Source organism: Athalia rosae, chromosome 5 (genome assembly GCF_917208135.1).
Source record: "Athalia rosae chromosome 5, iyAthRosa1.1, whole genome shotgun sequence".
In the NCBI taxonomy this organism is placed as follows: Eukaryota; Metazoa; Arthropoda; class Insecta; order Hymenoptera; family Athaliidae; genus Athalia; species Athalia rosae.
The window spans coordinates 13,129,107-13,144,856 of NC_064030.1; the positions used below are offsets into that span (position 1 = coordinate 13,129,107).

A 15,750-nucleotide genomic window follows, 5' to 3' on the forward strand; every position below is an offset into this window, starting at 1 on the left:
CGCTCGTATATCAGTCTTCGATAAATAAAAGGCTTCGCCGATGAAATAGTGAAAAATGTCCATGGATCGCCCGCAGCGGGCGCACCCTATAGTGTCACTTCGGGTGCATGTTCCTGAATAAAACAACGAGCGTTCCGCCATATACGCCGTTTCATTCCGGATTTATATCGCCCAGCCGTACCTGACGCTCTTTGTTTTTTCTTCGCGAAGACACCGCCACCACCACCACCCCCTGGAGGGAGACGACGACGAAACCGACGTATACCGCACACCGCGGTCGGCGTTCCGTCAGGTTTCCCCTCCTCGCAAGACAGACGGGTACTAATTTTGAAAGTGGTTGCCGCACTTGAGGGTTGCGATAGAATATAGAGTTTGAATTCTTTCAACGTGACTGAGCGCTGGATTCGTTCGCGTATCGTCGATGGCGATGCCGGGTGGCTGGGGCTGCTGGTGAAGTCGGCGGCTAGGGGTTCGGCTTTGGGGATGAGAGGGATATGGACGAGTGGAGACACTGAAAGAAGAAAAAGAGGACTCTCGTGGAGTACCCCGTCGACGACGGTGACGACGGTGACGGCGGTACTGGTGGCGGTGGTGGCGGTGGTGGTGGTGGTGGTGGATGGAAGCGAGGTACAGGGAGACGTCAGCTTGACGGGCGAGGGATGCTCTTCGAGTTTCGTAGCGATGGGACGAAGCTAACCGTGGTTTGATCCTCGCGTGGAAAAAAAAAACATCCCGCTAGAGAGAGAGAGATAGAGAGGAGTACGAGTCTACGATCCTCGCGGATCGGATTTCCGGGTGGAAATTCGTCGGCGAGTTTCGGCTCCGTAGTCGGTCTTTGGAACAATACCTCATCGAGAACAAAGCTCGGCAACAAGAAGCTCAAAGACGTCTTTCCGCGTCCTTTGGAACCGACGATTAATACCGGCGTCACTCCGCGAAGCCGAGAAACGAACGGGGAAAACGGTGAAAAAGACGCGTATCGTGACGTACGACTCAACGATATCGTCGCAAACGTCCGAACGGCATGACGTACGGAACCTCGGGCATCGTCGTCGGAATGTCCTTCGGCGGTACGCCCGAAGTCAAACGGAGACGTTGCCGCGCCAGCGGAATGCGCGGAACCGTTCCACATGTCGCCGATCCGTCACAAAAAAAGTCCTTCTCCGAGTCCTTTTCAGGGATCATGTTTTTCCAACGTCGACGTGAAAGAGAAAAAAAAAGAAAAAAAAAGAAAAGAAAACGTCCTTCATCGAACTCCGGCAGACAATCGTGAGTGACGTTGTCTCCGATCCGGTCCCAATTATCGCGGCTAATTATTAATCCTTTCGGCTTTGGGTGCCGGAGACGAGTGGGGGCGGTTTTTTATTTCTACGTTTGACGAAAGAAAGATTGCCGAGGTTCTCGGGATTCGGTGGCGCGAGGGTGAGACCGACCGACCGAGCGACCGCGCCGTTCGGGAAAGGGTGAGCGAGAAACGGGACGAGTGGAAGACGTGACTGTGCAGCCGTGAGGCGAATCAAACGATTTCACGCTCCAGATTGTACACCTCTTTGAATCAACGAGGCGACCGAGCCGAGGAAACCCCTGGAAGTGTCGCGAGCGATTCCCTCGCCGAGCGAGGGTTCCTTCCTTCCTTCCGTGAACTTGAAATGGTCTTACCTTCGACCAACTTTGGTTCCACACCCCCCTCCCCCCCCCCCACTTTGAATTTCCACAACGAACCGATTTCAAAGCGACGAGAGCCGAGGCGGCTCGAATCCCCGTATTGGGGGTTCGATGTTGCGGAATTTTTTCGAAATCATCGAACGATTTTCGTCGTTTTCGCCGCGATCGGGAACCTGGGAATCGGCGATCCACCGGCGACGTTCCTGTTGCCGGTAATTGAAACGTATCCGCGTTACGGATATTCGACAAAACGACGATAACTTTTTCGAATAAGTTCTGGATTCGGTTCGAAGCTTCCTCGCAGCTGTACGCGTTTTGAAAATTGTTCACGGTAACAACTCATTGTACTTATCATACCACTCGCAGCACATCTTGCGGTGGGACCTGTACGGATCTCCCATCCGAAAGAGAGCCTCGAACGCGAGGATCTATATTTTATGCAAAGTGGTTCGAAGGAAATTATTCAAATTGTCGCGTCGGCGTGCAGGTGGAAAAACGAAGTGAAATAGGGACGGGAGGGGGGATTTCGTTTTCCCAAAGGTCCGTTCCTTATGGGGTAGAGAAATATTTCGTCCAGACTCGATTCGAATTTGGAAATTCAATTCCCCGATCCAGATTCAGCTGCGGAGAAAAAAAAAATAATGAAAAAAATGGTTCCGCCGACCTTTTAGCATATTACAGCGGCGACCTTTTCGTCGGCGTCGGTGGGAAGAAAAATGAAAATGAAAAACAGGGACAATGGTTTTATCTTTGATTAGTTCAACCCTCATGTGTAAATATAAGGCATCCGATAAAACATGCAGCAGCCTATCGCTTTTCGGAGGGCGGAAAAAGTCCGGCAAACCCTCCGGCGGATATATCGCTCCAAGGCATTCGGAGGAAGATAAATATATATATATATGGGCCATTCCACGTGAACCGGATCAGTCACCTCTCAGATATTTTTTTAATTTGGCATGTCGATTGTCCATGGGGAGTTAGATTTTTGTGCCAAAGGATTTTTGAATTAGTGCAAATTTCGATTTATTATGAACAATCGAAAAATTGAGAGGCGGTTTCTTTAAAAAATCATAACTTCGTCAAAAATGATGTTAGATTTAATTTTTTTTTTTAAATTTACGCGGATGAGGCTATAGATTTATGAAAAAAATAAATCGTGCCGAAAAAGTTTATTTATCATTTGTTTATTTGACAATGAATTTTTAAATGATTTTTAAAACACTGATGGATAGCACCGAAAAATTTAAAAAAAAATGCTGACATATACTTTGAACTATACTACAGCCTGTGAATTAATTTCAGAGATGCGTTCGGCTTTGTTTTCGAGTAAAAAATCATCGAAGTTGGCGGCGCGCATGAATTCGAGCTCGTCGACGCCTATGCGCGTGATGACGCGCGTCGAGCGACAGAGACCCTATCTACTCTCTCCGGACGCTACTTGGTGTACGCTCGACCGCGGTATTCACGAATCATTTTCGCGATGATAGACACCGTTAAAAAATCTGGAAAAAATTCCATAGCTTCCCCATAACACGGCAAAGCCATAGAGTAAGTTTCAGAGATGTAGTTATTTCTCGTTTTCGAGATATCCGGACGCATTGGGACTCCGCGCTCGCTACTTGGTAGACACTCGGCGACGGAATTCACGAGTCATTTTCGCGATGATCGACACCGTTTAAAAATCTGAAAAAAATTCCATAGCTTCCCCCTAACACGGCAAAGCCATAGAGTAAGTTTCAGAGATGTGTTATTTCTCGTTTTCGAGATATCCGGACGCATTGGGACTCCGCGCTCGCTACTTGGTAGACACTCGGCGACGGAATTCACGAGTCATTTTCGCGATGATCGACACCGTTTAAAAATCTGGAAAAAATTCCATAGCTTCCCCATAACACGGCAAAGCGATAGAGTAAATTCCAGAGATGTGTTATTTCTCGTTTTTGAGATATTATTGTGGCTTAATATGTCCAAGTAGCGAGCGCGGAGTCCCAATGCGTCCGGATATCTCGAAAACGAGAAATAACACATCTCTGAAACTTACTCTATGGCTTTGCCGTGTTATGGGGAAGCTATGGAATTTTTTCCAGATTTTTAAACGGTGTCGATCATCGCGAAAATGACTCGTGAATTCCGTCGCCGAGTGTCTACCAAGTAGCGAGCGCGGAGTCCCAATGCGTCCGGATATCTCGAAAACGAGAAATAACACATCTCTGAAACTTACTCTATGGCTTTGCCGTGTTATGGGGAAGCTATGGAATTTTTTCCAGATTTTTAAACGGTGGTCGATCATCGCGAAAATGACTCGTGAATTCCGTCGCCGAGTGTCTACCAAGTAGCGAGCGCGGAGTCCCAATGCGTCGGATATCTCGAAAACGAGAAATAACACATCTCTGAAACTTACTCTATGGCTTTGCCGTGTTATGGGGAAGCTATGGAATTTTTTTTCAGATTTTTAAACGGTGTCGATCATCGCGAAAATGACTCGTGAATTCCGTCGCCGAGTGTCTACCAAGTAGCGAGCGCGGAGTCCCAATGCGTCCGGATATCTCGAAAACGAGAAATAACACATCTCTGAAACTTACTCTATGGCTTTGCCGTGTTATGGGGAAGCTATGGAATTTTTTCCAGATTTTTAAACGGTGTCTATCATCGCGAAAATGATTCGTGAATACCGCGGTCGAGCGTACACCAAGTAGCGTCCGGAGAGAGTAGATAGGGTCTCTGTCGCTCGACGCGCGTCATCACGCGCATAGGCGTCGACGAGCTCGAATTCATGCGCGCCGCCAACTTCGATGATTTTTTACTCGAAAACAAAGCCGAACGCATCTCTGAAATTAATTCACAGGCTGTAGTATAGTTCAAAGTATATGTCAGCATTTTTTTTAAATTTTTTCGGTGCTATCCATCAGTGTTTTAAAAAATCATTTAAAAATTCATTGTCAAATAAACAAATGATAAATAAACTTTTTCGGCACCATTTATTTTTTTCATAAATCTATAGCCTCATCCGCGTAAATTTAAAAAAAAAAATTAAATCTAACATCATTTTTGACGAAGTTATGATTTTTTAAAGAAACCGCCTCTCAATTTTTCGATTGTTCATAATAAATCGAAATTTGCACTAATTCAAAAATCCTTTGGCACAAAAAATCTAACTCCCCATGGACAATCGACATGCCAAATTAAAAAAATATCTGAGAGGTGACTGATCCGGTTCACGTGGAATGGCCCATATATATATTTTCCGCTTCGAAATACCCCGCGGAAGATTACGCGCGCGGTAGCTAATTAATTATTCATCAGGAATGAATATTTCAGCAAACCCTTGAATCAAAACACCTCGTTTTCCACTTCCATCTCGTCTGAAGGTGGTCCACGAAATCCCCGAAATTGAACGAACTTCACTCGACAGCCTTTACCGAAATTTTCAGTTTTGTTTATCACGCAATGACGGATAACGTCGTTGCTTTCTTTTTTTTTTACTCACACCCTGATCCAGTCTGGTCTCGTCCGTCGACGTTGGAAAAAAAAAAAAGAGAAAAGGATCCCGCCGATGCCGAGAAAACTCTATTTTAGGTTCCGCGACATAACCTAACCGGAAGTCTCATGAACAATGAAATTTACCGACTTTCACCCTTGATTACGCTGATATTTATGGTCGAAGTCCAATATAAAGGAGATTGAATACGTGTCCGTTCACTTATATTTATGATTTCATATTCGAAGAACCTTGGAAAAATGAAAAGAAAAAGGAAAGAAATGAGATACCGCGGATACCGGAGGTTATAAAACGGGAAACGGAAGCTAGATGGGCGGAGAAATTGAACGCCGTGGAAAATCTGATTATCGTATAAAATCAATGGTTCCGAAGGTGTCTGCGGAAGTGGCCGTCCACATATCACCTATCCCCTCCTCCTCCTTCTGGCACATAAATTTCATCCCAAGATTCAGCCACTCCGATAACGCGCAAAAATCAAGGACTTTCGTTCTCATCCCGAGCAGCTACTCCCTTGGCTTCATATTTTCTTACGGGTGTACCTTGCTTTTGTTTCTCACTGCGTTCCGCTCTGGTTTGAATAACATTACCGGGGAAAAGTGTACTCCACGTTCCGGAGAAGAACGATAAAAAAGTTCCGATTCAACCGCCGAGAATAACATAACCTCATCAAACCGTGGCGCGATGGTGACGGCATCCGGTACTTTTCGGCGTCGACTTTCGACAATCTCAATTATGAAAGGAGCTGAAAATTAACGAAATGAGAAATAAACGAAGAACGTCTTTTTCCAGAACGAATCACCGACGAAGTTTAAAAATTAATTTCAAGCAGATACGGACGGGCGAGACGTGACGCGGACCGTATAAAATTCGCTGAATAATTGGTCACCGTTGAATCGAGTAAAAATAAAAGGAGAATCGAATCGAACTGAAGTAAGGATATTCGTCCACCGCGGAGATCGCGGAGTGTAACGTAATCGCGAATCGCATCGGACGCACGGTGTAGTACGTCGACGCTGGAATAAATCGACATCGACGTCAACGGCGGCGGAAACTTGTGCGGGATTGTTTGGACCGCGGACATGTGTTTCCGCGTGTTTTGTCGCCCGATTTAGATCCTCCCAGTGTTTTACGTTGCGCGACATATTGTTACGTGTCGAGGAGTGAAGGTAACCGCGGAGTTTGCCGTATGGAAACAACTTCGTTCAACCGACGCTGACGCGCCCAAGGGGCTCACAACCGCCCCGTCTGAAGAGACAACGACGACGAGAAGTAACGATAACAATTGTTGATTCAAATCAGCCGTGTATTGAATTGAAGTGGTACGCGTAACGCGACGCGTTCGCCGCAGCGAACGCGAACGTCCGAAATACGGAGTTCCGCACTAGCGATAACCGAAAATAAATTCTCCCATCGACCGACGCACGCCCCGGAATAATTTTTTTGTTTTCTCCAATTTTCCCTCTCGACCCCTACGCGTTCTACGCGTGTGTACCGCGACGTGTATGTCGAGCGCGGATTCCGCGAATTTACACGGACGCCTCGGTCGAGACCGGGGAACATGTAGAACGTGGGGCGCAGGGTCGTGTTCGTAGGAATAGACAGGGCGCGATAGATGGATAGCTTGATTGATTGGACGTGCTTGTATTGTTTCAGGAGGAACCTGAATCGACGTAGCGCACGAAGCGCTCCGGGCCACCTCCATGGCCTGCTATCTACAGCGAAACACGGCCTCCTACGCCGTGTTCCTATTCGTCATCGTAGTTTTCGTCAGCGGTGAGTAACTATTTTTTGAAAAAAATCCCACGTCATTTTTTTAACGCCGTCCGATTTTCGGCGCTACCGTAACGACGACGTCCTTCGATGGGCGTCGCCCGTAATCGCGCGACCGAGACCCACGTTTCGCGGAGGTGAAAAAACGGGAAGAAAATAATAATAATAATAATAATAATAATAATAATAAAAACAACGATAAAATAGAATAAAATACCTCGGGATAATTAAACGCCTCGGCCCTCCATAATATTCTCGCTACTTTGGAGGGAAAATTGAAATTCTGGGAAACGTGGGATCGTCGCGAGTAGAACGCGAAATACCGTAGTCCCGGTATCAACTTCCAGGAATCTCTGTATCAAGAAGTAAATAAAGAAACTTTGCCAAAGAATTTCCCGAAATATTTCCTGGGAATTCGCCGGTTTTGATATAACGCGAAAGCTTCGCCCACAGCTGTTGTATTCGGTGGCGAGGAGTGAGCGGCGGGGGGGGGGGGGGGGGGGATGGGTAAAATTCGGCGATAAGTAAAACCGTGAAAATTCTGCCAGCCCCGATAGCTTTCGTTGGAAGGACTCACGCTCCCGTTCACAGACGCCCCATTAATCTCCATCCCCGACCGTTCGACGCCCGGATTTAGGGCCGGACGGAAATGCGTCGGGGTAAATAATGACCTTTGAAAACGTAAAGCGCACGAGAATAAGAAAGAAAACATCACAACGAATATAAGTCGTTCGACTCGCGATCTTTCGAAATTCTCCAACCTTTTTTTTTTTTTTCTTACCTTCGTTTGCGACGAGAATTTGCCGGTTCACGGATCGCGTCAAAACTCGTCCGTTCTCTCCGCCGAATCTTCGTTTCGGGGGTGCGAAACGAGGAGCCGAAGATATTCTCGCTGGCTGAGGGAGGCCGTTAAATTTTTTATCGCTGCTTATTCCCGTCCGCACTCTTCCGAGCGCACCGGTGTGAATTTATCGCAGTTTGGGCCGCCCGCATCAACCGCTCCCCCCCCCCCGGGTTCCTCCTCGCTGTACCACCGTACCCGAGGTACGATTATTTCCGCCCGGACGATCCTTCGACTCGCCGATACTTTCACCGTTGTAATTGGCCGTTCGTCGATCAACGGAAAACGCGAAACCGATGCGGCGATCTGTAAATGCGAAAAAGTGTAAAAATTTTTCAAGGATTTCTTCTTCAACGCCGGAAAAAGTGAAGGAAAGCGATCCTGCCGCGGGAGGAACGCGTGCAGAAGTAAGTGTTGCGCGTTAAAGGTGATCCCACCACAGCCAAGACGAAAATAGAAAAAGGCCAAGTTGGCCGGCGACGGAGAAAGTAGCGTCGAGTCGCGTCGAAGTGGGCGACGGGGGTGTTGGGGGGTGGTTAGGGGGGTTAGGGGGGGGGAGGAGGGGGGCAATAGTCGTGAAGGTTGAGGTAGCGATCGTGGGGTGGTTTCTTAAAGACGTTTGCCACGGAGGCACACACTTGTTGCTCCAACTTTGCCGATGAGACGACTACGGTTATATACGCCCCATGTGCCGTTGTGTGAGCGCCGAGCGGAGCTTTCCACCTTCGACCTTTTACCTTATTCTTCCGCGCTTTTCACAGACTCCTGAACTTATAGATACGGGTTGGTGTCGCCTGCCTTCTCCTCCCCCGCCCCCGCCGCCGCCGCCGCCGCCGCCGCCGCCGTCTCTTTCCTCCCGCACGGCGAACCCCGAGCCGTGAGAATGGCGCCGTAGTCGGACGACGGCTAAGGGAATCGAATTGATTCTCCTTTATGCGCTAACGCTACCTATAACCCCGACCCCCCGAGTGGGGTTTTCTCTCAACTTATTTACCGCCCTCGTACGTGGCGTGAAACACCCGAAAGTAAGTAGCGTCGGAAACACCGCAGAGTTCCCGGAACGTTCGAGCGGAACAAAAGGTGCGGAAATATAAAGGGTAGCTGTCGGATTTTGTTCGGGTCGGATCGGATGTAGGCGGAAATGAGAACGTATCGCCGCCGGTGGTTTCGGACGCCACGTAAGGTGCCCGTCATTTAAGGTCAACACCGCCGGGATTACGCAACGGAGTTCGTTCCACTAAATGCTGGAAATCGAGTTTCGGCGGCTTCTTTACTTTTTTCTCCACTCTCGTTTGACGCCACGCTCTTTTTCATGGAACTCTATACGGAACCCGCTACCACCGCTTGAGTTTTTTTTTTTTTTTTTCGCCAATTTCCTTTGCATCAGATTTTTACCGATGGTCGTTAAAATACGCCGAAAATTGATTGGCGTCTCGCTAAGATTCAATTTATTTTTTGATCATCCTGAGAGAGTCGAGAAAAAATGAGAAACACAAGGTGCGGTGTAATGAGCTCGGTAATCGTTATGAGAAAAAATTGAACGACGAGGTAAAAATGGTCGGCCATTTTGAGGTTATTTTATTTTCTTCTTCAATACTTTTCCCAGGGTTTCTAATTTGCCATCCGGATTTTATATCCCGGTGACGTCATTGGATTGATTTTCGCGCCGGAACTCCAACGAGGTTCGAGGCTCTTCATTCTTCGTTTTTACGACAAGTTCCGAATAAAAATTTGAAGGAATTTCTTCTTTTGGAATAAAAAATCATCGCCCATCGCAACAATTTTCTTTCAAAAAAATTTCCGAGTTATTTGAATGGAAGATTATATATGGAGATAATCAAAATTTTCAAACTGTGAGCTCTTTTATAGTTTTCGAACAATTTTTTTTTTCAACATTCTCAACAACCTGAGCCTGCGGCGGGGCCGAAGTTCACAAATGACGTTTCCGAGAACCACCCGACCGAGTTTATGTGTCAGTCGTCATAATTTTAGGGCCTCTGTTTCTCCGTTCAAAATCCGAGCGGTGTAGGCGAAACTTGGTGGAAGGGCGCGATTTAACGGTTGGTCGCTTCTGTTTGACTCCACGAGAGGGATTCGCGCTCTACCGCCCCGAAACTCTCAAGTCACATTCGCCGCTCCCTCGTCGACAATTTCGAAGCAAGTCCGTCCCGGCCCTGGATATTGGCATCGGTTTTCAGCCCTCGGAAACGACCCGTAAAACTCACTACTTCGTTCATCGAATCAATGATCCTCGAATCTTGTCGGGGCCACCGAGGACAGTTGTCCAGCGAAAGTTCCGGACTTTCGCGTTTCGGCGTCACGCTTCGAAACCGAGATAACCTCGAACTCGAAGGAGTCCGGAATGACGAGATCGAGGGGAAAAAAAATGAAAAAATTTCCGAGTATCGCCGGGACCGTTCAGAATCACCGGGATTTCTGCGGAGTTTGAGTAACTCCTACGCGAGGTTTTAAAAAAGACGGGGCTGAAACTCGACCGTTTCGGGATACACCTTACGGTTGTGTGGGTACTATTTGATTATCACGGCTGTCTGCCGCTTTGGTAGATGGCGTATTTCACCCACGAGCACCTTTTGATCTCGTCGGACTCAGTTCAAAGGACCACGTCGTCGTAGTCGTCGTCGCTGTCGTCTCGTCATTTTCAACGGCGCGCTAACTCCGCAATACCATTTTAACGTTCGTGTTTGTGTTAATTCATCTTCGTGCTCGTGGAACGCGCGTGGTTAGACGGATTCAAAGAGGGATCGGAAAAATCATCGCAATCGTCCGCCCGACGGATGCCTGCGAGACGATGTCGCGTTCCGAATATTTCGATTATCCATTTATTTATTCGTTCTCTTATTTCCACCCGTTTTTTCTTTTTTTCTCTGCCGTCGGCAAAATGTGACGCTTAAGATTTAACGGAACTTTGAAGACGTTTCAATCACTTGAGAAAGTGCCAACGCTATTCGAGCTTGTACTGGACTACGAAGGGCTCGAATCCGAGATTGTAGGCGCCCTTTTCCCGCAAAACGAAAAACAAAAGAAAAACAACTCGAACGAATTAAAATTCCAACACGATCAATAAAAGTTTCTTCTACGAAGGTTCGTTACACGGTTAATCGAATCGGTAGTACGGGTGGAGATAATGCGATTCGTCCTATAAATTCGCATTGACGATTAAAACTCTCGATGTCAAACTTTGTGAAACGATGTTTCCGTTAATTAGAAACATAATTGCAAGGGCAAATGTAGTTTTGGGGAGGAGCGTGTGTACGACGCGCACACGTGAACGTATACACCAACGGGGGAAACGGGCGAACTTCATTTACTCACAATCATTGCATAATGCTGATTATACCGACTGTACACAACGGACATGTTCGGACGTCGGTGGCCGTGGGTGATCCGGAAATTGCAATTCCGTTCTACCCAGAGCGACGTAAATTTCTACCCTTTGTAATTAAAACGGCGTGGTGCGGCTACAGAGACGCATGATGGAAATTTTTAACTAGGCTTTTCAAAGGGGGGTTCCAAAAAAAAAAACAAAAAAAAACCGTTACCCACTACGGTGCGTCCCATATTAATCTTCTTTTTTTTTTTCCCCCCGTTTGTGCGTGTATTGTTCAATTTGGTAAAAAAGGAAAAAAAAACGAAATCAAAAAAACAAGAAAAAAAAGCTAAACGAGTCTCTATCGAGTACGGGAAATGAAAATTCGAAATGTTCCGAAAAAAGAAAAAAGCCAAAAAAAAAAAAATGATACGCGGGCAGTCGGATGATGTGCAAAATAAATATGTACATACATACGGCTATATGCGACGTGTACATATCGGTGTAGTTAAGTATACATAGGTGTCACCTTAACTCTGAGAAGCGTTAATTGTAACAACCGTTATAAAGAAAGCAAGTGAGCGAGCGAGGGAATGAGGAGTGACTCGGTTGTTTAAGTTGAGTAAACTTTTACAGCACGGTGGGACTTTCTTCTCACTCGCGGGAATAATAACCAAGTCTAGCGAGGAGGCGGGTGCCCCCCTTCCACCCCCCCTCCCCCCCCCCCCACCCCAACCCCGTTGTACATGTACAGAAAACGTACAGTGGCTAAACTTTTCGTCTTATAAATACAAATTCGCAGTACCTAAGGCTATTTTTCTTCGAACGTTCCCCCTGCAACGGAAGAAGAACTGAAGAAGAAACAAAAAAAAAAAGAAAGGATCGAGGTATAGGTATATACGGGAATATTTTTAACTTACAAATCACGTAGAGTCCGATAAATAGATGATTCGAAAAACGGTGTCTGACTTTTCCCACGGAGAGGCCGAGCGCGAGATACTTTCTTGAAATAAACAGCGATTCGTCATCGATGCGACGTTACGCCGTACGGTTTAGCGTACGTACAACGTACGTCTCTACGTTATGCGTTCAGGTAGCGGTTCATTTTATACCAGCCTCGATATAAGCCATTATAAAAATAGTCTCGCCTGCGTTGAAAACGCAGCAATTTACGCCCATAAAGCCCATTGAATATGCCAAAGCTCGCGATGTGTGTTTCGCGGTGGTATAACCTAGCTGCATACGCGTATAACGAGTGCAGCTCCTCTGCAGCCGGAGTTCCTAATTAAGGGTTTTTAATGTGCGGAGTCGTCACAGTGACGTCGCGATACGAGCACTAGGGGTCGCAGGTGTGCGAGGATTAAAGTTCAATGACTGAGCGCGCATACCCTGAAAAAAACTGCGAACGTAATAAAAATAAACTGTCTCACTTTTTCGAGATTAAAGAGTTTCTCAAATTTCGAATCTGTCTCGCGTACAGCGTTATCACGATGGCTGTGAAAATTATTTCATCAAATCTGATCGCTGTACTCAGTTTTCACGTTGAAAATGGACACTCGCGGATCCGCCGATTTTACCGTTGGTGACTCGACCGATTTTGATAATTTTCATACTGGGGGAAAATCAGTGGCAATTGAACGCCGTGAAAATTCACCAATTACAATGAGAGAGGCGCGCACGTGTGCGAAGATAGCGGCGAAGCTTCTCCGGATGATGTTTTTTTTCGAGGAAAATGAGGATAAAAAAAAAAAAAAAAGTGTCGATTGGCAGGGGGAGCGGGAGAAAAATTTAATTTTATCCGGTTGTTGGTTCGCAGTGTACGAAATTGTTTCCTCCAAAGCCCTCGAAAGATGTTTTAAAATTTCCACCGTCTTAACGTCCTTCGCAATTTGTTGAGACTAGCTGATAGAGCTTAATTGAGCGCTTTAACGTTCAAGTCTGCTGCTGGCGACTATTCGATTACCCCTCGGAGAAAGTTGTAAAGAGAGAGAGAAAGAAGAAGAGAGGGACAGTAAGGAAAGGGAGAGAGGGCGACGCCGTTCGGTTTTCTCCAGAGACGTGAAATGGAGGTGTGAGAGCGCTCTCGCTACCGAGAGAAAAGCAGAGAAAACCAATAAAAAAAGAAAAAAAAAAAGGATGAGGCAGCTGCTCAGCTCACCTGCACTGGCTGAACTTTCTTAAACCCTTTCAAAGCCAAAACAGGAATTATCTGTGCTCGGAGGGATTACATTTGCATAAGTTATTACGAACCGTGTCTTTTTTCAATATATTATACGAAACTCTGCAACTGGAAATAATAAAAATAAAACAAGAGGAAGAAGAATTCTCAACCTTTTTGCGAAGGGAAATTCTCAATCGTTTTTCAATATATTCATCATCTCCGTCGTCTGACAATGTTCAACGATAACGATCGTGAATTTCTACCCGACGTGATCGTCGGAGTAAATTTTTATCCGAAAATCTTGCTTGGGTTAAATTTTTAAGCGACCGAGTTTCGCGGTGTGCCAAAATAAAATATATCCGTATAGGCAAGTGCCTACCGCTTAAAAATGACCCTTCAACCGATTCTCATCCTCGAAAAATCGGGCGCCTAATCTCTTTTATCAAGTTCAGTCTACCCTTACTAACCGAATTCAAGGTACAAATTCAAAGGTGAAGAAGCTAACGGTGCATTTCAAAGCACCCTCTTGCGGCCGAACATTAGTCTGAAGTTTCAGGTAACAGTTACGAGGGTAATTACAATGTACTTATAATTATAAGACATTTTCCATAACTTGATGATCATACATCTACATTTTAGGTTAAACTTACTCATCGTTGATGATTATGCGCTCAATTCGTAGCCCGGCTTGGAGAGTGTTGCGAAAGTGGATTGGTAGGACCAATGAATGCGAACTACATTGCAAATCAAGCATTCGCCACAAGATTATGTATTTGATTCACAATTATAACGCACAAGCGTCACAGGACATGACAACACAGGTAGCACGTCTTGGCTGAAAATATGTAATGCAGGGTAGAGGTGAAGAGAGACGACTCATGTAGGATTTTCAACGAAAAAATAACCACCGGAAAGCGACCAATAGTAGTTTGAGAAATCACCAGAACGACGCTAATAGGCAATAAGGGTTCAATCTGACAATGAAACTTGGCGGTTATGAATATACAGCAATTTTTTTAATAAAAATTTTGCTACAAATTTCATTCTCCAAATAAATATTTTAACCCTAAATTCCATAGTTTTCAAACATTGATTTTTTTTGGGGGTTTCTTTTAAACGTTGGACTTAAGCTATAGCAACGTCATTTCAATTGTACTCTGGTTCATAGACACTTTCCGTACACGGAGATGGTCCTAACCTCTACCCTCCATAATTGAGAAGAAGAAACATAGACTAGATGCAAAGCCATAGACGGCATAACTCGGCTCTAGTCCAGATCAGTCTAGTCGTAGAGCAAAAAGAAAAAAGAATATCGTAGATGATGGTCGGGCGTTTCTGAATTTCAAATTCACGGCCAGAAATTCTTGGAACTGGCGTCGTCGGATCAAAAGAGCAAAGAAAAAAAAAAAATTAATTCACTTTGCCGAGCATTTTTTTTTTTTTTTTCTTTTTTGCGATGATAATAGTTTATTGTTCAAAGTATCCAGCGGAGTTTCGTGGCCCCCTGGGGCGTTCCTCTTCACTTTTTCCTCTCATACTTTTCTCACTTTCTTCGCCACCTTCACGAAATATTTTCTCCTAAAATTCACTTGGGCTCGCGTTACTTCGGGGGGGTATATTTTTCCAGGTGTTGTCAACACTTTTTCCGCTCAGGCATCGAGGGATGTGGAAATCCCGGAACACTGAAATGCTCTATGCCAGCTAAACCCAATCTATTGTTCCCTGATGGCGTCTCGAGAGAGGGTTCGCGCATAGAAAAAAGGCTTTTCACGAAAGAAATCGATAATTAACAAGCTCGAAGTCAATTGTGTAACGTAGGACGTACCGCGTTCCAGAAGAGTCGCACAGCCGCCGCTAGTACGTGGAAAAATAAATTCCACCCATTGACGTTGATCCATGTCATCAGTGCCGCCAACTTAGGAGTGACACTAGATTTTCTCCCCTAGTCTAACCTAAAATTCGGTGATTATCTCTACTGAATAAAAAAGAATGAAGAAAAAAAAAAAACAATGTAATTACGGCAAAATGGGTCCCTCAGAAACGGAATAGATTCCGAGGGATGAATTTACAGAATGGATTCCGAAGAGGAATGGAATTCGTAAAGGAGAGACTGCCGTACCTCCGGGGTGCGAGAGGAAGGCGTTGCGGGGGAGGGAGGGAGGGTGGAGGGTGGACGGAGGGGGGGGGGGGGGGAATTGAAGCGAGGAGTTTCCGCGGGTTTAATTGGGCGTGAAAACATCGGCGTTGCAGTACGTTTCGAGGTAGTACGAAGTTGTGAGACGTGTACAACCCGAGAAGTAACAACCGCGAGCGATCGATGGTTCTCACGGGCTTCCCCCGTCACCTAGAACGATTTAATTCAATCGATACTGTGATCGCACTAGTTTATAAATTATTCGAAATGGCTGGCTGCTCTCCCGGCGTAGGACTGTAGAACTCGAATCGGGGAAAGCAGCAGACCAGGTAATATCCGCGATTCAAATTTG

At 45.9% G+C, this 15,750-nt stretch overlaps 1 protein-coding gene and 1 long non-coding RNA gene across 8 annotated transcripts in view; one reads left to right on the plus strand and one right to left on the minus strand.

Moving 5' to 3' along the window:
- The window catches only part of LOC105684368 (Down syndrome cell adhesion molecule-like protein Dscam2), a 72,133-nt gene that overhangs the window by 8,190 nt on the left and 48,193 nt on the right, over positions 1 to 15,750 (plus strand). For all 5 annotated transcript variants that reach the window (XM_048656330.1, XM_048656326.1, XM_048656328.1 and 2 more), the window contains exon 2: positions 6,818 to 6,937. In XM_048656330.1, coding sequence (XP_048512287.1) covers positions 6,865 to 6,937 — 73 coding nt within the window. In that variant the 5' untranslated portion in view covers positions 6,818 to 6,864. The remainder of the gene's footprint in view (positions 1 to 6,817; positions 6,938 to 15,750) is intronic.
- Positions 14,373 to 15,750, minus strand: part of LOC125501161 — a 31,508-nt gene continuing 30,130 nt past the window's right edge. The window contains exons 2-3 of one of the 3 annotated variants that reach the window (XR_007278690.1): positions 15,090 to 15,216; positions 14,373 to 15,027 (exon numbers count right to left, since the gene is read on the minus strand). This is a non-coding gene — a long non-coding RNA (uncharacterized LOC125501161). Of the gene's footprint in view, positions 15,028 to 15,089; positions 15,240 to 15,750 lie in introns of all 3 variants that reach the window. The other 2 variants (XR_007278688.1, XR_007278689.1) reach the window with 2 other exon arrangements.